The sequence below is a fragment of the Triturus cristatus genome, chromosome 2_2 (assembly GCF_964204655.1).
Source record: "Triturus cristatus chromosome 2_2, aTriCri1.1, whole genome shotgun sequence".
Taxonomy (NCBI): Eukaryota; Metazoa; Chordata; class Amphibia; order Caudata; family Salamandridae; genus Triturus; species Triturus cristatus.
The window spans coordinates 1,268,490,770-1,268,514,416 of NC_140582.1; the positions used below are offsets into that span (position 1 = coordinate 1,268,490,770).

The following is a 23,647-nucleotide window of genomic DNA, read 5'->3' on the forward strand; positions in this document are numbered from 1 at the left end:
ATACCCAATTGGTTGGATCACCCTGTCCGCCCCTGTACCAGTGTACACTAGGTACCCAGGGCATTGGTGTACCCAAGGCCTGCCAAGGGCTGCAGCATGTATTATGCCACCCCAGGCTTGGCCTAACAATTTGACACAACTGGCTGATCACTCAGCTGGGGTAAGTTGGTGTAATCACCTCTTACTTAGGTGTAGTATACCTATACCTAACCTTAAATGGGACACCTGGTAACCTATAAGTCACTCCTATGGCAGGCCTTAACAATCCTGAAGGCAGAGTGCTTGGTTCCATGTGAGATGGTGCTCTGGCATGAGCTGAGCCTGTCTGCAGTGGTCGGAACAACTTCCTTCTACTGTTTCCAGATATCGTCATACCATATACTCTTAAGTGCATTATGAACCTCGCGGTTAAATGCTATCTTTGGTTTGGCTTTATCAAAACATGTCGAGTAAGGTGTCATACGAATTGGAATACTAACCCCTCGCCAATTCTGGCGACGGGGTTAGCATTCCACCCTTCTAGAGGGACACGACATGTACAGTACCTGAAACCCGGGTAAAATCAGACATAGCCTCAGCTCCACAAAATGGATGCTGCCACCACAGACACAAGTCTGCCCTCCTGCTGCTGGGAGTCCTTCCAGCTTGGGAGGTGTGGACAAAGGGTTTCCTGCCAGGGGAGGTGCATGCACCACCCCAGACAGGATTTTGTGTATTGGTCAGGTAGGGCTTGAAAGAAACCAGACATGCCTGTGGCTCACAAGGAGCCTCGGTGCATATGCCAGTTCAAACCGGTCCTGGGGCACACCAGTCCCGGGCCTGGGGCGAGCTGGACAAAGGATTGGGGGTGTAACCACCCCCCTTCCTGGTCCCACCCATAGGGAGGGACCTAGCAGGTAGTCCGGCCCCTAGAATCCGAATAAAGGTAGGAGCTGTGTCCTAAGACTTCAGACATCCTGGAATCAACTTGAAACTAAGAAGAAGACGGGAACTTCGACATTCTGCTGCACAGAAGACTGAAGAAAATCTCCCCTGTGGTCAGGGAGTGACCACCTTGCTAACGCAAGCACCATCCAGCGAATCACCGTCTGCTTTGCCGCCGCCTCCCGCCGGAGCCCGAGCCCAGAGACTGACAAGACCTGGACCTCCAGACCTCTCACCGCCCGATCCACAGTCCCTGAAAAGAGGAGACCCGTGGAGGCACCGAGACACGTGGAGCCAGCCATCTTGGAATGACTACGACAAGCTGACCAGTGCAACAACCGAGGCTCCCTCCAAGTTGTGCTTTGGGTCCTGAGAAGCCCAACCCTCGAGCAGCATCTGCACCAAAGGTGAGCCCTCCAGCATCTCCACGATCTGCGTGGGGCCCTTCTGCATTTTGCCACTCGACGCGCCTAACCGGTTGCTGGCCCGCTGGCTAGTGGCCATCTTGGCGACGAAATCTACGACAAACACCGCTGGTCTGGTTGCTCCAGACTGGCCCTTGCTCCCCTCCAAAGGAGCAATCCCTCTGACCTTGCTGGTCAGAACCAACAGCTTAAACTCCTTGCCTACAACAATTGCTTTTGCCAAGGCTTGTTTGCTTCGATCAAGTCGCCGACACCGCCGACAGCGAGAGCCTGCGTGGGACAGCTCGTGACTCGACTCCTGGACGTCGTCGACCTTCAGGGACCACGTGGCTGCAGAGTCAAGCTACACCTTCCTTCCTGTTTGCACCCGACATCGCCTGGTACCCACCTGGTGCCACGCTGGTCACTGGCTAGTGACTGTGAACACTGTCCCCTCTGCTTACAGGTCTTCAACATCTCCGATCCACTCTTGGATCCACCGCATCTCTTCCCGACCGACCGCCTGCAGCACTTTTGTCTACAGGCCCCACGGAACAGATAGAAGAAACCCGACGCACTACGAGGCCTATGCACCCGCTTCCTGTGGGTGAGGTAAAGCTGGCACACCTGTGCCCAAGTGTAGTATTACATCTCTAGTGCCTGTGTTCCAAATCTTAAGTTCCTAGGTCATCCGGAAGATTCCTTTTGCAGTAACTTTGTACTTTTTACGCACCCATTGAAACCTATGGGAGCCCGCGTGTGACTATTTGCTCTGCACACGCCACCCGTGGACCTCCTGGTCACTAACTGACGTTAGCTCCTTGTAGGCCCAGCGATTCTAGAGGCCCTAGGCCTTTTCCCTTTTCTGTTCGTGGTACTTATACCACTATTTTAGTATATGGTTTGAGTGGCCACCAGGGCCTATCCATATAAAGTGCAACTTCTGTGTATTCTGTGATAATCTTGTTTGACGATTTGTGCTCCTGTGCTCATAAAGAGACTAGGGGTTACTTTGAGAAATAAATACATGTATATTTTGAATATATATCTGTGTGGTGTCCTTTCATTGGTATAAAAGGGGGTTACTATTGGTAAAACAGCTTGCTTAACACGCATCACGAGTTTAGCCTCAAAGACTGCTTAGCCTACGCTACCACTAGGGCAGCTAGTCCGAAAAGGTTGACTTACAACCACACCATAAGGGTTGCTTGGCATGGTACAAGGTGGTCACTAGAACTAGTGAACAGCATATACCAGGCCAACTTCTCACACACGCCCTTAATTACATTTGCCACGCCCCTACTTTTTCCATTCCACTTAAAGCCCTGGGTGAAAGGGAAGTAGCAGAAAATACAGATTTGATGACAATACTCTTAAGAAAACTTCCCATACCTTTCCCCGAGGCACCACATGCTTTCCTGCAACATTCGGAGCGCCATGCACGCTTTCACATGTCACTTTTACAAAAAAGTTGACAAACAAATGCTTTTTTGTAAAGGCACACCATACCCCCCTTTCACTTCAATAGTGGCTGTGGACCTTTCTTTAGACACGGCTCGTCTAAAGGAAGGGGTGTGGCCTCTATTAACATGAAAGAACAGCATGGAGCGCTTGTAAACGACAAGCATTTTCAATGCAATAGGTCTCACATTTTTCAAACTTTGACCAATTAGCACTGTTGTCATTTACAATACTATTTGCATTGCAAATGCTTGTTTCCCTTTGTGTGAGTGCTGCATTCTGCAGCACACTTAGAAAAAGGAAAATGCCATTAATGATTGTTTTTGTACAGGGGGCGGTGCCCCTTCCTGCACATAAACAATCATCCCCACAACTCAGGCACCCTTGCAACATGACGCAAGGGTGTCTGCGTTGTGCACGGCTGCTGTTTGTGCTCTGGCGTAGGGGATAAGGACAGGAATGCACTATCATGACGCAAGGGTGTCTACGTTGCGCACGGCTGCTCTTTGTGCGCTGGCACAGGGATAAGGACAGGAATGCACCATCATGACGGAAGGGTGTCTGCGTTGGCGCTTGGCTGCTGTTTGTGCGCTGGCGTAGGGGAGAAGGACAGGAATGCACTATCATGATGCAAGGGTGACTGCGTTGGCTCACGGCTGCTGTTTGTACGCTGGCATAGGGGAGAAGGACAGGAATGCACTATCATGATGCAAGGGTGTCTGCCTTGCGCATGGCTGCTGTTTGTGCTCTGGCACAGGGGAGAAGGACAGGAATGCACCATCACGGCGCGAGGGTGTCTGCGTTGGCGCACGGCTGCTCTTTGTGTGCTGGCGTAGGGGAGAAGGATAGGAATGCACCATCATGGTGCGAGGGTGTCTGCACGGCTGCTCTTTGTGCGCTGGTGCAGAGGAGAAGGACAGGAATGCACCATCTCGGCGCACTTCCTGCCCCTTCCTTTTGACGCGCGGCAATGCAGCTGCCGTGCGTCAAAGGTGGGTGAATGAGGCCCAGAATATTCTGTCAAATCTCATGTTTCAGCTGCAATGAGACATGAGACCAAGGGGAGTGCCAACTCTCTGTTCTAGAAGATAAATTTAGTCTTAAAAAGATTTCCATCCTAAATTCTAATCATAAATGTTTGAAAGTTCTCCAATTTCCCTGAAGTTTTAAATAGACGCTAAAATCCCTTTTAAAACACACACATTGTTCCCTAAATGTAGGGCGAAGAGAGACAACTGCCTTCCATTATGTTTTCTGGCCCCACCATCTGTCTCCTTTCTTCACCGCCGGAAGTCCAAGGGTGGGATTTCCGGTGAGGGGGGTGTGACAGACAGGGCCCAGGGAGGCTTCTGTGGTTTAAACTTCTCCTGCCTCAATGTCCTCCTTGGACACCAGCAGGTTGTGTTTTATGGTTTTCATTGTGTGCTGAACCCTGTGGCAGATGGACTCCGTCAGCTCTGGCAGGATGGGCTGAAGGTCTTTATAGTCCCTCCTTATGAACAGGTGGGCTGCATCCGGGGGGCTGGCTATGGCTTCCAGCAGATTTTTCCTGTGCCTCGCATTCCCCACACCAACAGCAAAGACCTCCACCCCGGCCCCCCGCAGCTCCCGGGCCGGACCTACAGCATCCTCAGCTGAGTCCCAAGCTGTGATGAGGATCAGGACCCGGGGCACGTGGGGCCGGGCCCCCCCGCTCTCGGGCAGCACCTCCTGTCTGACGTAAGTCAAGGCTGACCCCATCGTAGTGCCCATGGGCAACAGTTTAAAGCTCCACAGGCGCGGGGTGTGAACCAGGCGACTGACCAAGTAAGACTTCTTGGAGGCAGCCTTCATCCGGGCATCATCGCTGTACACGACCAGGCTGAACCGCACGGAATCCGGTGACACGTGGAAGCCTCTCACCAGCGCCTCCAAGAAGGACTTCAGGTGGAAGTAATCATCTTCAAATGTATAGACAAAAACACGGACTAAGAGCACGACGTCTGCCTTTATGTCCGTTCGACCAGAGCATCCTGTAGAAAGAAAAACAGGGACGTGTCAGAGGGCAGCAGACACCATGTGCCGAGGAAGACAGGGATAATGATGGGGGTGGCCAGGATTCTGCCTCACAAAATACCATCCCATGAAACCAGCCACCACACACCCTGCGCGCTTCAGTAGAATCAATACACACCAAAAACCATACTGCGCTGTTACCAAATACACACCAGCATCCACACTGCGCTGTTACTAAATACATGCCGACATCTACACTGCGCTGTTACTAAATACACACCAGCAACCATACTGGACTGTTACCAAATACACACCAGCTGCCACACTGTGCTGTTATCAAATACACACCAGCATCCACACTACACTGTTACTAAATACACACCAGCATCCACACTACACTGTTACTAAATACACGCCAGCATCCACACTGCACTGTTACTAAATACACAGCAGCATCCATACTGCACTGTTACCAAATACACACCAGCATCCACACTGCACTGTTACTAAATACACGCCAGCATCCACACTGCGCTGTTACAAAATACATGCCAGCATCCATACTGCGCTGTTACAAAATACATGCCAGCATCCATACTGCGCTGTTACCAAATACACACCATCATCCACACTACACTGTTACTAAATACACGCCAGCATCCACACTGCGCTGTTACTAAATACACACCAACATCCATACTGCACTGTTACCAAATACACACCAGCATCCACACTGCAGTGTTACTAAATACATGCCAGCTTCCAAACTGCGCTTTTACTAAATACACACCAACATCCACACTGCACTGTTACTAAATACACTCCAGCATTCACACTGTGCTGGTACCAAATACACACCAGCATCCACACTGCATTGTTACTAAATACACGCTGACATTCCCACTGCTCTGTTACTAAATACACTCCAGCATCCACACTGCACTGTGACCAAATACACACCAGAATCCATACTGCGCTGTTACCAAATACACACCAGCATCCACACTGCGCAGTTACCAAATACACATCAGCATCCATACTCCGCTGTTACCAAATACACGCCAGCATCCACACAGCGCTGTTACTAAATTCACACCAGCATCCATACTGCACTGTTACCAAATACACACCAGCATCCACACTGCACTGTTACCAAATTCACGCCAGCATCCACACTGCGCTGTCACCAAATACACGCCAAGATGCATACTGTCCTGTTATCAAATACACACCAGCATCCATACTGCACTGTTACCAAATACACGCCAAGATGCATACAGTGCTGTTACCAAATACACAGCAGCATCCACACTGTGCTGTTACCAAACACATACCAGCATCCATACTGTACTGGTACCAAATACACGCCAAGATCCATACTGCGCTGTTACCAAAACAAACCAGCATCCATTCTGCGCTGTTACCAAATACACGCCAACATCCGAACTGCACTGTTACGAGATACACGCCAGTATACATAATTTGCTGTTACCAAATACACGCTGGAATCCAAACTGCGCTGTTACCAAATACACACCAGCATCCACACTGCGCTGTTACCAAATACTCACCAGCATCCATACAGCACTGTTACCAAATACACACCAGTATACATACTCCGCTGTTACCAAACACACACCAGCATCCATACTGCACTGTAACCAAACCCACACCAGCAGGCATACTCCGCTGTTACCAAACACACACCAGCATCCATACTGCGCTCTTACCAAAATACACACCAGCATCCATTCTGCACTGTTAGCAAATGCACGCCAGCATCCACACTGTGCTGTTACCAAATACACGCCAACATCCAAACTGCACTGTTAACAGATAGGCTCTAGCATCCATACTGCACTGTTACAAAATACACACCAGCATATATACTGCACTGTTACCAAATACACACCAGCATCCCCACTGCGCTGTTACCAAATACAGGCCAGCATCTACACTACGTTGTCACCGAATACATGCCAAGATCCATACTGCGCTGTTACCAAATACACGCCGACATCCATACTGCGCAGTTACCAAATACACACTAGCATCCATACTGTGGTGTTACCAAATACACACCAGTATCCATACTGCGCTGTTACCAAATACACGCGGCATCCATACTGTGCTGTTACCAAATACACACCGACATCCATACTGCGCAGTTACCAAATACACACTAGCATCCATACTGTGGTGTTACCAAATACACACCAGTATCCATACTGCGCTGTTACCAAATACACGCCGGCATCCATACTGTGCTGTTACCAAATACACACCGACATCCATACTGCGCAGTTACCAAATACACACCAGCATCCATACTGTGCTGTTACAAATACTCACTGGCATCCATACTGCGCTGTTACCAAATACATGCCAGTATCCATACTGCACTGTTACCAAACACACACCAGCATCCATACTGCCCTGTTACCAAATACACACCAGCATCTATACTGTGCTGTTACCAAATACACACCGGCATCCATACTGCGCAGGTACCAAATACACACCAGCATCCATACTGCCCTGTTACCAAATACACACCAGCATCTATACTGTGCTGTTACCAAATACACACGGCATCCATACTGCGCAGTTACCAAATACACACTAGCATCCATACTGTGGTGTTACCAAATACACACCAGTATCATACTGCGCTGTTACCAAATACACACCGGCATCCATACTGTGCTGTTACCAAATACACACCAACATCCATACTGCGCTGTTACCAAATACACACTAGCATCCATACTGTGGTGTTACCAAATACACACCATTATCCATACTGCGCTGTTACCAAATACACGCCGGCATCCATACTGTGCTGTTACCAAATACACACCGACATCCATACTGCGCAGTTACCAAATACACACCAGCATCCATACTGTGCTGTTACAAATACTCACTGGCATCCATACTGCGCTGTTACCAAATGCATGCCAGTATCCATACTGCACTGTTACCAAACACACACCAGCATCCATACTGCCCTGTTACCAAATACACACCAGCATCTATACTGTGCTGTTACCAAATACACACCGGCATCCATACTGCGCAGGTACCAAATACACACCAGCATACATACTGCCTGTTACCAAATACACACCAGCATCTATACTGTGCTGTTACCAAATACACACGGCATCCATACTGCGCAGTTACCAAATACACACTAGCATCCATACTGTGGTGTTACCAAATACACACCAGTATCATACTGCGCTGTTACCAAATACACGCCGGCATCCATACTGTGCTGTTACCAAATACACACCAACATCCATACTGCGCTGTTACCAAATACTCCCCAGCATCCATACTGTGGTGTTACCAAATACACACTAGCATCCATACTGCGCTGTCACCAAATACACGCCGGCATCCATACTGCGCTGGTACCAAAAACATGCCAACATCCAAACTGCGCTGTTACCAAATACACACCAGGGATTTACACAAGAGGGATTTAATATAGTAAACTCTTGCAAGTTTACATCTATAACTACAGGATATCCAGCAAGTTGGAATATCTATAGCGATGGGTAGACGGTGTGTGACTTGCAAACTAAAGCTACAAACATCCCAGAAATTTACAATTTTAAAAAGGGAAGACACTTGCCAAAATGCAACAGGTAAAGAACCGCGCTGCTCGACTCATGTTCAGTCTAAGATGTAATAACCAAATTGTACCTGGATTTTGCTTTAAGAGATAACTGAATACAAGACTCTTGCAAGACCCCTTTGCTCATCCACAAGTCACTCTAGTCACATGCCAAGCCCCCTATCCAAACACTTTTGGTCCTCCCAGCATCCAATGCAAGATCTGCCTCCTTGAACCTTCTGGACATCTACTCATATAGGCTCACAATTGTGAAATCACTCCATGTGCTTTGATGTACTCTCTGGAATGCCCCCCACTCCTCAGCTGGGCCCCCTCTTCTTGTACGCTCAGCCTTCTTTACCCTACCTCCCATTGGAGGCCAATTCTAACTGTGCTGCTGAAAAGCAGCAATTTCCTCAAGCCTTGCTGTCACTCCCCGAGTTTTGGGATTCTTAGTTGTAGGAGAAGGTGCACCCATTCTGTGCCTGTCCAGGCCCTCCTACTGTCATTCTGCACCTGACAATGAGTTGGATGACTTTGTGAACACCGACACATTACTCTGCGCTCACCAGCCCTAAGTCTGCTGCAGCCTTTTGAGTTGAGCACCAATGGCCAAGCCAGTCCAGGGGCCAGTTTACCTCGCCATAGGCCATCGGTCAAATTTGGATTTTCCGGCTCCTTGCCTATCCAAGCCTGGCCCCTTTCCCTGGGACTCACAAATACTTAAGTCTTGTAGGGTGCCTTATACTCCTTATCACTTCACAGGACACTTTGGCCACAGAGAGAAATAGTAAGATGTTTGTTGAGGATTGGGGGACTATTCGTCACAGAGCACATTATTGTGGTATTTCATTCCATTAACACCTTCGCCAAATCCGATCATTTTAAAAGACAGAAATAGAGTGGATGGATATGGTGCTTATATCTCTCACCCAGCCTCTTTCTTTCTCTGGTTCAGCCACTTTTACATTCATATTTCCTCTCCATGCTCTTTTCTTTACCTCTCAATTTTCTGACCAGTCTCTCAACTTCTCTCGCTATTCCTCCCCCTCTTATAGCCACTTCCCCATTCCTTGCTCAATTCTTCACAACTGAACTCTCCACCTAGCATTGTATCTGGCTCAGATTAAGCACTGGATTCTGCCTGTTTCATCCATCTCTCTCTCTTCCCCGCCTCCTTTTCCTCCAGCCACTGTGCTGATTCTGCCTGTTTCATCCATCTCTTTCTCTTCCCCGCCTCCCTTTCCTCCAGCCACTTTGCTGATTCTGCCTATCTCTCTTTACTATCCCCTATGAGCTCTTCCCACTCCTCTCACCTTTTACCATTTGTGTTGCCCATTTTATTATCAACTCACCTGGTTATGCTCTGCTATACTCCTGTTCCCTTCATCCTTGGTGAGCAGTGCCCATTGTGATACAAAGCCATTGTTTGTATTGAGTGTGACCTTTGTAGGAAACCCCTGCATTTCATTCATGAGGGGGCAGGGAGCACTTAACACAAAAAAGGCACTTTAAGTCCCCTTCTAAAAACCGCTGTTAAAATGCAGGTACAGCAATTAGGCACAGAGAGAAGGACCAAGAAAGGAAGGGGATAAAAAACAAAAAGAACTAAACCTGTTAAGCCAAAATGTCTCGAGGGAGGCGACTGAAAGTTTCTCAAAGTTTATCAATGGATCTGAAATATCAGCCAGCAGCCCAGCCCAAGCACCCGGCATTGGGCTGAAGCCCTTTCTCTGAATGGCTGAGGGGCTCAGGGGAGGGGGGTCCTTCTTTTTGGAGGGGGTTACACCTGTCTCCTGGGCCTCGTAACAGAGGTCCTTGAAAACGTGTCACAGTGGTGCGAGGCTCCCATGAATGTTTGCAGGCTCGGGGCCCTGGGCAGTTCCCACACTGCCCATGCCCAGAGCTGGCCCTGCCTACTCCTACATGCAGGTAGTAGTGTCTCAGTGTCACCTACTCCTACATACCTGCCTGAGGTGTCTCAGTCTTGCCCACACCTACATACCTGGGACCTGGTTGCAGGAGACTTTCCCCATGGTGACCTCTCTCGCTGGCCAACCTGGAGAGCGACGAGCCCCTGCCTGCGGCAGGTGAACAGCACCCCCGAAGACCTGTGGAGCATGGAGGTCAACGCTTGGGTGATGATTACGTCTCCTCCGCCCCAGAGCACCGACATCGTGCCAGTGGCTGTTCGGATGGGCACTGCCTATTGATGCCATTTGGTCTCTCTGCGCCATCTTGCGGCATTCCTGCTCCGCAGTCATTAATGACCTCATCTTCCACTCCAGGAAAACGACTCTTTGGCGCAATGCCTTCTCAAACCTCCTCAAAGTGCGGGAAGCTAGGAACATCCCGCACTGCTACAAACTTACAATCACACCATCTGCAAACCTGTGTACTGACCTCACCATCTCTATTATTCTCTAATATACCCCACATGCTGAAGAAATTGCTATTAGTACCCCCCATATATGGTAGTTACATTGCGATCTTACTACCCGGATATTGCGATACGTGTTCTCTCTATATATTTAGGTGACACCCGTGGCTTGAAAGAATCTAAAGACATTGATTGCTTTGATGTATCCCTCTCGTCATTGGTCCACTTGTATTTGAACTCTTCATGATCTCCTGAAAGCCAGTTGATTCTCCATCTCTGCGCAGCTGTCATCTATTAGCTGGTCTGTCTCAGTACAAAGCATTCCTTCTCGATCCATGGGACATGGAATCGTGCCCCAGTAATACCAAACGCACTTTCATCATTTTTTGTGCTCATGACTCATGTTTTCTTCCTAGATTTGATCACATCTTCCTGAGTCTTCTGTCTCTAAATCTCGCTGAAGATTTTGAGCCCGACCTGAGCAGGCATACATACCCTTTAATGAAGACGTCGGGCCACAATCAGTCCCGTGGGTAGCTTCTTTCTCCCTTGAATATCACCTCCTGCGTGTTCCGTAACCTTTGGTTATAACCCACGGAAATTATTGTAGACTTCTTAATAGATTGCTTTCTGATTTATTTTCCCCAGATTGCCCCTGCGAAGAGATGAAAACTTTGAATTTAGATTTCTCTATTCCATGAAGATGTGCACTTAAAACCCCTATATTAGGGGCATTAATTTTATAAGTACGTAGCGTGTTTGAGATTCTCCCAATATGCGCACTTGCATATACAATCATCACATTTTTCCGTTTCCGAACACGGTTGTCTAACCCGCGGTTTACTGGCTTTTCTATTCCTTTATTTTCTTATATGTCCTGACATAGGTCACTGCATGAATGTCTGATCCTGCTCTATATTATATATAGTTACCAGTTTGTGGTTCTGATTATTTCTACCCTGGAGGTGCCCTCTCACACTTGTTCTCTATTGGTACCTTTTGGACCATGTATATAAATTATGTTACAGATATTGCCCTTGTATGCACTACTGGAGCTGATCCTTATGGACAGATTTACCATTATTAGGATATTGCATCAGATCATTTTTGTAATTTTTATCACTGTTTTGTTTGTATTGTTCATACATGCTTTTTTGAATAAACCTTAGGTATAGCCTATGTCCCCCACTATCTACCGGTCTTCGCACTGATGAAGGTGGGACCCAAGTCCGGGTCCAATATCGAAGCGCGCGTTGGCGCCTGAACTTTCGGCTATTTCTATCTCATAGTATCGTTTATTTCCCATCTGGATGATACATGAGTCAACCACATATATGATTACATCGTTGGAGTCTTTCCACCTTGACCGTTATTTGTTAGTGGATGATTGATGGAATGAATGTAGGTATGCATGAGTTGAGCGATGTGTGGGACATGTAGTAATCTGCTTACACCATAATTATGCATTATATGTATGTCTTTTCTTATTATTTAATGTGTTTATGGGACGCGCTTTCTCAACTCACCACTGTCGCTGTTTGGAATCAGGCTCGCCGTGAGGGGAACGGTATTTTCAGCGGGGCCACGACGAATCCTACCCGAACTGGGATACCGCCGGGAGGCAGCAGAACTACAGTTCCCAGCACCCTCAGCTCCGGGCGCCTGCCGCTGATGTCATCAGGCAGCGCCCGGGCTGTATAAATTACACCCAGGCCACACGCAGCGCGGGACGCGCTTTCTCAACTCACCACTGTCGCTGTTTGGAATCAGGCTCGCCATGAGGGGAACGGTATTTTCAGCGGGGCCACGACGAATCCTACCCGAACTGGGATACCGCCGGGAGGCAGCAGAACTACAGTTCCCAGCACCCTCAGCTCCGGGCGCCTGCCGCTGATGTCATCAGGCAGCGCCCGGGCTGTATAAATTACACCCAGGCCACACGCAGCGCGGGACGCGCTTTCTCAACTCACCACTGTTGCTGTTTGGAATCAGGCTCGCCGTGAGGGGAACGGTATTTTCAGCGGGGCCACGACGAATCCTACCCGAACTGGGATACCGCCGGGAGGCAGCAGAACTACAGTTCCCAGCACCCTCAGCTCCGGGCGCCTGCCGCTGATGTCATCAGGCAGCGCCCGGGCTGTATAAATTACACCCAGGCCACACGCAGCGCGGGACGCGCTTTCTCAACTCACCACTGTCGCTGTTTGGAATCAGGCTCGCCGTGAGGGGAACGGTATTTTCAGCGGGGCCACGACGAATCCTACCCGAACTGGGATACCGCCGGGAGGCAGCAGAACTACAGTTCCCAGCACCCTCAGCTCCGGGCGCCTGCCGCTGATGTCATCAGGCAGCGCCCGGGCTGTATAAATTACACCCAGGCCACACGCAGCGCGGGACGCGCTTTCTCAACTCACCACTGTCGCTGTTTGGAATCAGGCTCGCCGTGAGGGGAACGGTATTTTCAGCGGGGCCACGACGAATCCTACCCGAACTGGGATACCGCCGGGAGGCAGCAGAACTACAGTTCCCAGCACCCTCAGCTCCGGGCGCCTGCCGCTGATGTCATCAGGCAGCGCCCGGGCTGTATAAATTACACCCAGGCCACACGCAGCGCGGGACGCGCGCGGGCAGCGCCCGGGCGAAGCCCGGGCCAAGGGCGGGCCCGTCCTTGCCCGTCACTGCCTGGACCTGACTGGACTGGGCCATCCCTCTGACACTTCTAAGTGCTCACCGCCAGGAAGGTAGATTTGCACTATATTTCGTCATTTGTGATATGAGTAGTAGTTTGTATTGCATACGTATGATCTGAGGTTGCTGATCCCTTAGGCTGATAACGTGAAAAGCTGTATTGAGACGTAACACTCGGACTACCATCATAATATATCACCAACACCGCCCTGGGACTGTATCCTGTCATAGGGGCGTACACAGTGCCTGATGGCAGGCAGGGTGAAGCGTTTGGGAGGGGGCGGGTCTGTGTCTGGCTCTATGGATCATTTCATCACGAGAGCGGTCTCGGTTTTAGAACAAGAAATAGCTATTACCGAGCGCCGGTTATCTGCCGAGCTAAGTCAAGTTAGACGTTCCTCTTTAGGCTTACTTGCCCTAGCAAAATCCCCTAAGAACCCTGTATTGCAGGGTGTGGAAGCTATTGGGCAACAGATGGATAAAGCAGTTAGCTCCATTACAATAGTCGATCAAAATGATACAAACGACACAAATGATCCCCCGAGAGAGGCTCCCCCTACAGTTACTAGTGCTCTGATTCACACCCAATCTGCCTCTAGTCATCCACAGACAAGAGCCCAAAAGAAGGGTAGTAACAGTGTAGCATGTAAGAGGAAGAGAGTAGGGCTATCACAGGGCGGGAGATCAGCAAAGCATACTAATATCGCGACTGGCCCACCAGCAAAGTCTGGTTTGGTTCAGTCTGTCGATATCACTATTGGTGATAAAACTGATAATGGACATCAGGATCAGCCCCAACATAATGACCTGATCCCCCAGATCGAACAAATAGTCCGTTCCCTGCTATCACCACTTTTGGATAGGGTAAAGGTGGTTTCTGACAAAGTAGATCGTCTTGAGCAAACTATTTTAGATAATTTTTGCTCATTAAAAAATGTTATTAAATTAGCCACCAAGGACTGTGTTAATCCCACTAAGGTGACCCACACCCTTCCTGCCCTGCCACTTTCTTCCCCCAAAACTGTTATACCCCCTATAGTCGACTCTGGGACAGTTCCACCCAGAACCTCGATAGCAGACAACACTAGCACCCAGGGTAGTACCCAGGATAGGGATCGCTCAAAGGACCTACCCGGAACCAAAGTGGATAGTAGGTCTTTACACAAAGGTTCAAACATAGTCTATGGAGATAGGATAACTAAACCCTCCAAATCTTCGAATGTCTGCATTCATTTACCTCCTGAATCTATCCCATATGTTGCTGTCTTATCCGGCATTCCGGAATTAAAGAGCGACATAGAGGAATCTTATCAACAACTTAAAAATAAAGTCATCTTCTGGCTCAATCAAAAGAGACCTATCCCGAACTTTGTGGACGGGAAAATTCTCTTTGCCAGAAGAGTTAGTTGGGTTGGTCCCAGACCAAAAAATGTCCAAGGGGATTGTATTATCATTAATTTCAGGGATACCCGAGTTGTGCGCATCATCTGTGACCATCCACTTAGTTGGGACAGGTCAGAAATAAGGGTCCATGATTTAAGGCATTTCTATAATCCTCACTTTAACACCCCCGAAAGCCTTGTTCAATCCCAGGATAGGACCGGACCCAACCCAAACTTTGTAATGCCTCCCACTCAGAGTATCGATAATACATACCACCTGGATGCATCAGCCTGACCGGGCCTAGAGGGGCCTTTCCATAATCTGTCACCCTCTGTTGATAACCCACCAACAAGATCTGAGGGAAAGGGTGTAGATGTCTGTGTGTCGCACGATTTGTCCGACAGAAAAAACACCTGTAAAATTTTAAGTTGGAATGTCGCCGGCACCAGACTTAAAAGCCAGGATGATCTATGGATTGGTTATGTTGTGTCCCACGATATTATCGCCCTACAGGAAACTTGGGACATATCAAACAATCTCTTTTTGGACGGGTTTGTTCACTTCTATATCCCAGCAACACCTAGCTTGGCGGGGAGGGCCAAGGGGGGTCTTGCCTTGCTCGTTTCTTTGAACCTGAAAGGATCCGCCAAACAGGTTGATTCTGGCTCCCAACATTGTTTAGTAGTAGAATTAGTGGTGGCAAAATCTCCCTCTCTACTCTTGATAAATTTTTATAATTCTAAAGACAGTGTCAGTCCAAATTACCATCTAGAATCTGTGGGGGAGGTTCTGGATAAATATAGAGCTCTACACAATAATTTTGAGGTAATTTTAATGGGCGATTTTAATATCCATCCGTGCAGTCTAGGTTGCATTTTGGATGACGAGGAGGGCTCTTCCAACGCTTCACACACACACTTCGAACATACTAAATCAGGTGAGGCTTTGGAGAGCCTACTGGCCACCTCAGATCTCTCTGAACCTGGTCACTGCACGGTGGGGCAGAGACCGTTTACCTTTAAAGGCCCGGATTCAGGGTCAGTCATCGATTACATTTTTGTTTCCTCTTTGCTTCTTGTTTTGATTTTAAACTACAGGGTGGAGGACTCCGCATTCAGTGATCACAATCCAGTGATAGTGGAGGCCGCTTCGGATGGGTTATTGGCATTTAAAGAGCCTAGTATCTTGGGACCTAGAGCCCTGATAGTAAAAGACCAGGGCAGGAGGGTAAAATGGGCTCAGGTGTCCCTGATCTCTTTTTGTCAAGATGTACTGGCTAAAGTTAAACCGGAGATGGACATATGCCTAGACCATGCCAACTCCAACTCTAGCATTGTTGAGGCTTTTGCCATCATTTGTCAACATATAAATGCGGCCCTCCTGACCAAACCCAAGGCAGGACGTGCCATAGGGAAAAAATGGTTCAACACCAATTGTATTAAGGCCCATTCTGCTCTTTTGAAGGCAATAAAAGGCAAACCAAGAAACAGACCTCTAATTACCTCTTTGCGGAAACAGTATAAATTGGCCATCAAAGCACGTAAAAATGAGATCCAGGAAGAAGCCTGGAACAATTTGCTGTTACCGGACACCTTGCGGGATAGTTCTAAATTCTGGGGATTGATAAATCACCCCTTTTTTTCCGATAGTGGGAATCAGACCTTAGAATGTAGCATACCTGATGAACAGTGGCTAACCCACTTCGGAAAAATTTATAGTTCCGTCTCGCATGGGAATTCAGAGGAGTTGTCAGCCTTAAATCAGGTTGGTCCTGTTTCGGCCTTCAGGGTGGAGGAGGTGGAAAAAGCCATCCAAGAGACATCGAAGAGTAAGGCACCAGGCCCTGACGGCGTCCCGGCTGACCTATATAGGTCCGCACCTAAACTATGGGCCAAATTATTAACTAATGTTTTTAATGTTACAAGACACAAGTATATCCCTGAGTCCTGGGCGACATCCACTATCATACCAATTTTTAAAAAAGGCCAGAGGGATGATCCGGCATGTTATAGGCCGATCTCCCTAATTGACTCTGCTGTCAAAATTTTAGGCAGAGTCATCTTGGGCAGACTGAATACATGGTTGGCAGGTAACAATATATTATGCGACGCCCAATATGGTTTTAGGGCTAACAGGAGCACGCAGGATCAATGCTTGAATCTCCACTTACTTATTTGCAAATACACCATCGCAAAGGAGGGGTCGTTGTTCATGGCCTTTATGGACCTCTCCTCAGCCTTCGACCTAGTCAATAGGTCGAAACTGTGGAGTATTCTTTTGGACAATGGAGTCGATCCCCCACTGGTTGGTTTTTTGGCAGATCTCCACTGTGATTTATCAGCCTCGGTGAGAGTCACCCAGGAGGGAAGGTGTACCAGCCGCTTCAAGTCAGAGCGAGGTGTAAGGCAGGGATGCATTTTGGCACCCCTCCTTTTCACGCTTTACATCAATGCACTGGACCCCGCCCTGGCAAATGCTGCGGGGGATGTACCACGGGTAGGAGACACCAAGATCCCAGTTCTCCTTTACGCGGACGACGCCGTTCTTTTGGCGCGTACAGGAGTGGCCCTTGACAGATTATTGGCCTCTTTCGGAGACTTTATGACATCGTTAGACCTGAAAGTTAATACTCAGAAATCACAGGTCATGATCACGGGCCAGGCTAGTAGGAAAAAGAAATTTAAATCCTTCTTTTGTCTAAGCCACGAGGTCAAAAGGGTCCCAATTTTCACCTATTTAGGGGTCATTTTTGACGAGAAGGGATCATGGGGTCCTCAACACAACCTTAAAGGCAACGCAATGGCAAGATCTGTGGCAGCTATACTTGGCTTTGCCAAACGGCTGGGTAGTCGCCCCCTGGAGGCCATCTTGAAAGTCTACAAAGCTAAAACCCTGGCATTGGCCACCTATGGCTCCGCCATATGGGGCTATTCCAGAAATGACACCATCCAGAGGGTGGAAAACAAGTTTTTAAGATCCTTGTTGTCCGTTCCTCAGTCCACACCTACTTTTACATTACATTCTGAACTGGGCTTGGGGTATGTTGTTGATCTAATTAAAATGGCACCTGTCATATGTTGGCTTAAAACCTGGCTTAATCAAGATATTCCTTTAACGCATTTAATACTAAAGGATTGTCTAGCCTTGGAAAGAGCCCACACAATTCCATGGCTAGTATACGTCAAAAAGATGCTGAGTTCAGTGGGACGTTCAGTGCTCTTTAATTCCCCCGAAGGCATTAACAAGCAGGACATTAAGGGGATTAAGACCGCATTAATGACAAGATTAACGGTCGAGAGGGAGGACACTGAATTAATTAAGCCGGTAGTGAGAAGGAACTATGGGCTGGATCACTGACATAATATCGACTACAAAAATATAGACTTACAAAAATATCGATGCAAAAATATAGAATACCAAAATATCGAAGTCCTATCTCCAAACAGGAAATTACAAAAATATCGAATCCAAAATATCGTTGTAAATAATATAGTTAGTCAAAATATCGAATTTTTTAAATGTTTTAAAAGTAATGTTAAATTAATGAAATAATACATATAATTAACTGACACATACTTAAAAATACTTAAATAACAGTAAACTTAATGAATAATTAAAGTAAGTAAAAAAAAAAAATAATACATATATCTTAACGTAATATTAATTAAAAATATTCAATATTTTCTGTGTAGGATAGCGGGCGCGTAAAATTTACTATTACCACTCCAGTAAGTGCAATAGTAGGGAAAGCGTTGGATAGCGGGAGGGTAAAAATTACTATTCCCACTCCACAGAGTGCAATAATAGGGAAAACATTGGATAGCGTAGGGGTAATAATTACTATTCCCACTCCAGAGAGTGCAACAGTAGGGAAAGCGTTGGATAGCGAGAGGGTAACATTTACTATTCCCACTCCAGTGAGTGCAACAGTAGGGAAAGCGTTGGATAGCGTAGGGGTAAAAATTACTATTCCCACTCCAGAGAGTGCAACAGTAGGGAAAGCGTTGGATAGCGGGAGGGTAAAAATTACTATTCCCACTCCAGAGAGTGCAACAGTAGGGAAAGCGTTGGATAGCGGGAGGGTAACATTTACTATTCCCACTCCAGTGAGTGCAACAGTAGGGAAAGCGTTGGATAGCATAGGGGTAAAAATTACTATTCCCACTCCAGAGAGTGCAACAGTAGGGAAAGCGTTGGATAGCGGGAGGGTAACATTTACTATTCCCACTCCAGTGAGTGCAACAGTAGGGAAAGCGTTGGATAGCGTAGGGGTAAAAATTACTATTCCCACTCCAGAGAGTGCAACAGTAGGGAAAGCGTTGGATAGCGGGAGTGTCAAATTTACTATTCCCACTCCAGTGACTGCAACAGTAGGGAAAGCGTTGGATAGCGGTAGGGTAAAAAATACTATTCCCACTCCAGAGAGTGCAACAGTAGGGAAAGCATGGGATAGTGTAGGGGTAAAAATTACTATTCCCACTCCAGAGAGTGCAACAGTAGGGAAAGCGTTGGATAGGGGAAGGGTCAAATTTACTATTCCCACTCCAGTGACTGCAACAGTAGGGAAAGCGTTGGATAGCGGTAGGGTAAAAATTACTATTCCCACTCCAGAGAGTGCAACAGTAGGGAAAGCGTTGGATAGCGTAGGGGTAAAAATTACTATTCCCACTCCAGAGAGTGCAACAGTAGGGAAAGGGTTGGATAGCGGGAGGGTCAAATTTACTATTCCCACTCCAGTGAGTGCAACACTAGAGAAAGCGTTGGATAGCGGTAGGGTAAAAATTAATATTCCCACTCCAGAGAATGCAACAGTAGGGAAAGTGTTGGATAGCGGGAGGGTAAAAATTAATATTCACACTTCAGAGAGTGCAATAATAGGGAAAGTATTGGATAGCGTAGGGGTAAAAATTACTATTCCCACTCAAGTAAGTGCAATAGTAGAGAAAATAATAAATGTATAATTTTTTTAAATTAATTAATTATTAATACAAAAACAAGTATTACAATTAATTACCAATCACACAAGAATTGATTATTTATAAATACCAATAATTTTTTTTTTAATTAATTAACTATTAATAATTAATTAACAAACAATTGTTTTTCAATAACAAACATTAATAAATGCAAATAATACCAATTAATAATTAATTTATAATATATTAATTAAGGATATACACAAATTATTTAAATAATTATTTTTTTCAAATTATATTACTTCCCACCATATTCCCCTATAAACACAATACCCGCTACAAATATTAATTAAATACAATTAACATAATTATAAATTAAACTATTAATACTAATTAATTACCAATTAATACTAATTATTTACCAATTAATAATTAATCAACAACCAATTAATTTGCAATACCAATTAATAATTAACTAATAACAATTAAATTACTTCCCACCCTATTCCCCTATAAACCCACAACCCGCTGCAGAAGTAAAACGCAAAATTAAATTAAAGATATATTAATTAACAATATACACAAATAAATTAAATAATTATTTATTTACAATTATATTACTTGCCACCATATTCCCCTATAAACACACTGCCCGCTACAAATATTAAATGAATACAATTAACATAATTATCAATTAAACAATTAATACAAATTATTTACCAATTAATACTAATTATTTACCAATTAATAATTCATCAACAACCAATTAATTTTCAATACCAATTAATAATTAACTAATGACAATTAAATTACTTCCCACCCTATTCCCCTATAAACCCACAACCCGCTACAGAAGTAAAACGCAAAATTAAATTAAAAATAATTAATAATTCCTATAAATTATTATCTAATGTACTATAATTAAATTACTTCCCACCCTACTCCCCTATAAACCCACAACCCGCTACGGAATTAAATTACAAAAAATTAAAAAAACATAAAATTCATTAATTTAAAAATATTCTAACATACATTCCAATATTAATACATACTTTTAACACATATACTAACACTTAAAACACTATAAAAAATTCGATATTTTTAACAACTATATTATGACTGTCGATATTACTTACTTCTATATTATTGCAATCGATATTTCTTACCTGTTTTTCGATATTCTTCACCACTATATTTTTGCAAGTCGATATTCTGTCCATTCGATATTAAAAACTCGATATTCTGGCTACTCGATATTTTTTTTTCGATATTATGTCTAGTTACCCTATGGGCTAATTACTGTTCCGGGCCTTGAACCCTACCTGGCTTTTGTCACAAGCCCACTTCACAGGTCTCTCTTGATTAAATTTCGTTTAAACTTGATACCGTATGTGCTAGGTTTTTATCCCACGTGGGCAACCCCGGATAATGCGCCCCCATGTGACTGCGATAATTTTTCTAGCCAAGATACATTACATTTCATCATGTTTTGTGAACATTTTGTACACATCAGGAGAAAATACCTGTTACCCTTACTTAAAGAGGCTGGCCATGTTCAGGTTCGGCCAGCGCTCTTGTCCCTACAACTCCTGCCTAATATCACCACTGCCTTTTACGTAGCAAATTTTTTAGTCGCTGCTGTGCGCATTAGTAAGATGCGTGCCAGAGAGCGACACACTATTAACACAACGGTTGTGGCAGTGATGGGCGGCGGTCATTAATTATGGACTATTTTATCCCTGCTAGTCTTTTAGATAGAAACTGTATCCTCAAACTCTATTTATTCATTTTAACTTAAGAACTGAATCGATGTAATAGGTTCTCTTCGTATTTTTAAATTTTTAAATTTTGATTATGTTCCTTATATACCAGATTTGTAATTGATGTACCTTTGCTCTGTATTTCCGTACTGTGATTTTATGTGTGTTTTGTCTCTTTTTATGATCTTTTATTGATCGAATAAAAGTATTTGACTGACTGAGTAAAAACCAACAAAAAGTATCTGGAAAAATGATGTCGCTATATATATAAAAAAAACACAATGAACAAGAAATTTATATTTTTCTATGTATAAACTTTGTCTGGTATCTCTTTTAAATTGTTCTGTTCTCTCAGCTCCAGTTTAGTGCTGTATTTAATCTGGGGACCTATGTGTTAGGCCCTTCTACATATCTATTGGGTGGGTGTTCCCTCTGGATTTATACCCACTGACCTCACCATCACCTTATACAATAGTGGCATCATCCTGATACAAGCGCCACCCACAGACCTCATTAAATTTGCGGACATCTTCACCCTCCTTAAAAAATATGTTCACTACTAGGGGTGGGCGGAATTTGCGGAATTAACCTTCGCAAATTATAGCGAGAATGTTTAAAATTATCGCAAACAAGCAGAAATATCGCGAAGATGCGGAAGTTTTTTTCCGGCATGTTCGCGAGATTTTCTGCATGGTTGCGGGTCGCCAACTTACCCATGTGGTTGCTTGCGGGCGCGGCCATCTTGTTTTGAGTTGTTCTCGCGGTGCATGATCGCGAGAAGAAAGACGTGATCGCGCGACGCATGACGTCACTGCGGTCGCGAGACAGCGCAAATGGCTAAAAACAATACAACATCTCATGGAGAACGCGACCGGATCAAGAAAACTTGTCGGCGAACGCAGGGATTCAGGTAAGGCGATCGCGTGCGCGCGAGAATGTATCATTTTACAGCGTGAGCAAGAAACAAATTATCGCCAAGCTGCGGAAACCGGAATTTTTGACATTTTCGCGCTCTCCACGGAACGCAAAAATGTCAAATTATCGCAATTTCCGCGAACGGAACGAAATTTTTGCCCAGGCCTATTCACTACCCTACCCAGTCCACGCTCCCCCTGCAACACCCCTCGCCCAATCCAACAAGTGTGCCTAGCCTTTCACAAACCAAACTTGCTAGGGATCACGTCACTGGTCGAGCCAGCCCCACTACCTTGCCACCAGCGTATGACTACCACAGACTTAGCGATCTTGACTGAATCCTGGCTCAAGGAATCCTCATTGCCCTATCTAGACCTCTTAGCCCCGCCCAATTACAACATCGTTAGGCTGGACACGCATTCAAATTAAAAAGGGGGAGGCATTGCCTGCATCCACCGCTCTAACCTCCTTGTTACTGAACTTCCGGCGGACCCTGTGAATACACTCTCCATTTGCAACAACACCTCCGCACTGTGCAGACTACACATCTTTTACCACCTCCCAGGCAAGAATGACACCTTCACTGACCACCTCATGGAACTCATCACAGCCAAGGTTTCCCCTAACTCTAATGACATCTTCCTGTGCGATTTCAACTTGCACTGGAACGATCCTAAGGACCCCCAGGTCAACGCCATCAGAGACTTCTTGGCCGACCAAGCCCCTACCCAAGCCTGCTCTCTCCCTACTCACATGAAAGGCGCCATCCTAGACTGGATCATCGCTAAGGAATCAGCGGTCAAACTTATCTCTATTGACCCATGTGATTGGTCTGACCACCACGCTATCACCTTCCTCCTGCCTAGCACCCACAAGACATGGACACCACAACCAGTGATTCCCAAACGATGGGTTAGAGACACCAAAATCCTTAATTTAGGGAAACTGGCTGCACGCTGTGAGACCGACCTCCCCCCCCTCAGTGCACTTCGGTTAACAACCTAGCAGATCACTACTCCTCAACTATATCGGACATTCCCGATGACCTTGCTCTGCTAAAACTAAAAAGAACCCAGATCAAAGACAGGAATCCCTGGTTCAACAGATCCCTCAACAAAGAGAGGAGATCCCTTCGACAGACTGAACTAAACTGGAAAAAGCACATATCAGCAACCCATCTAAAACTTCTCCGCGAG

The 23,647-nt window shown here is 46.1% G+C and overlaps 1 protein-coding gene across 1 annotated transcript; it reads right to left on the reverse strand.

Moving 5' to 3' along the window:
* Positions 1-4,145: 4,145 nt before the first annotated feature.
* Positions 4,146-10,445, reverse strand: LOC146863567 (collagen alpha-1(XII) chain-like). The gene is made up of 2 exons (XM_085643189.1): positions 10,415-10,445; positions 4,146-4,801 (listed from the first exon to the last, which is right to left on the reverse strand). The coding sequence occupies exons 1-2, from the start codon at positions 10,443-10,445 to the stop codon at positions 4,146-4,148; spliced, it is 687 nt and encodes a 228-aa protein (XP_085499315.1).
* Between the last annotated feature and the right edge of the window lie 13,202 nt (positions 10,446-23,647).

What these genes read in the sequence shown, in the direction of transcription:
- LOC146863567 (XM_085643189.1), bottom strand. Translation starts at nt 10,445, where the DNA reads ATGGGGAAAGTCTCCTGCAACCAGGTCCCAG. An exon ending in CTCCTGCAACCAGGTCCCAG is followed by an intron (nt 4,802 to 10,414) that starts GTATGTAGGTGT and finishes TTCTTTCTACAG; the next exon opens with GATGCTCTGGTCGAACGGAC.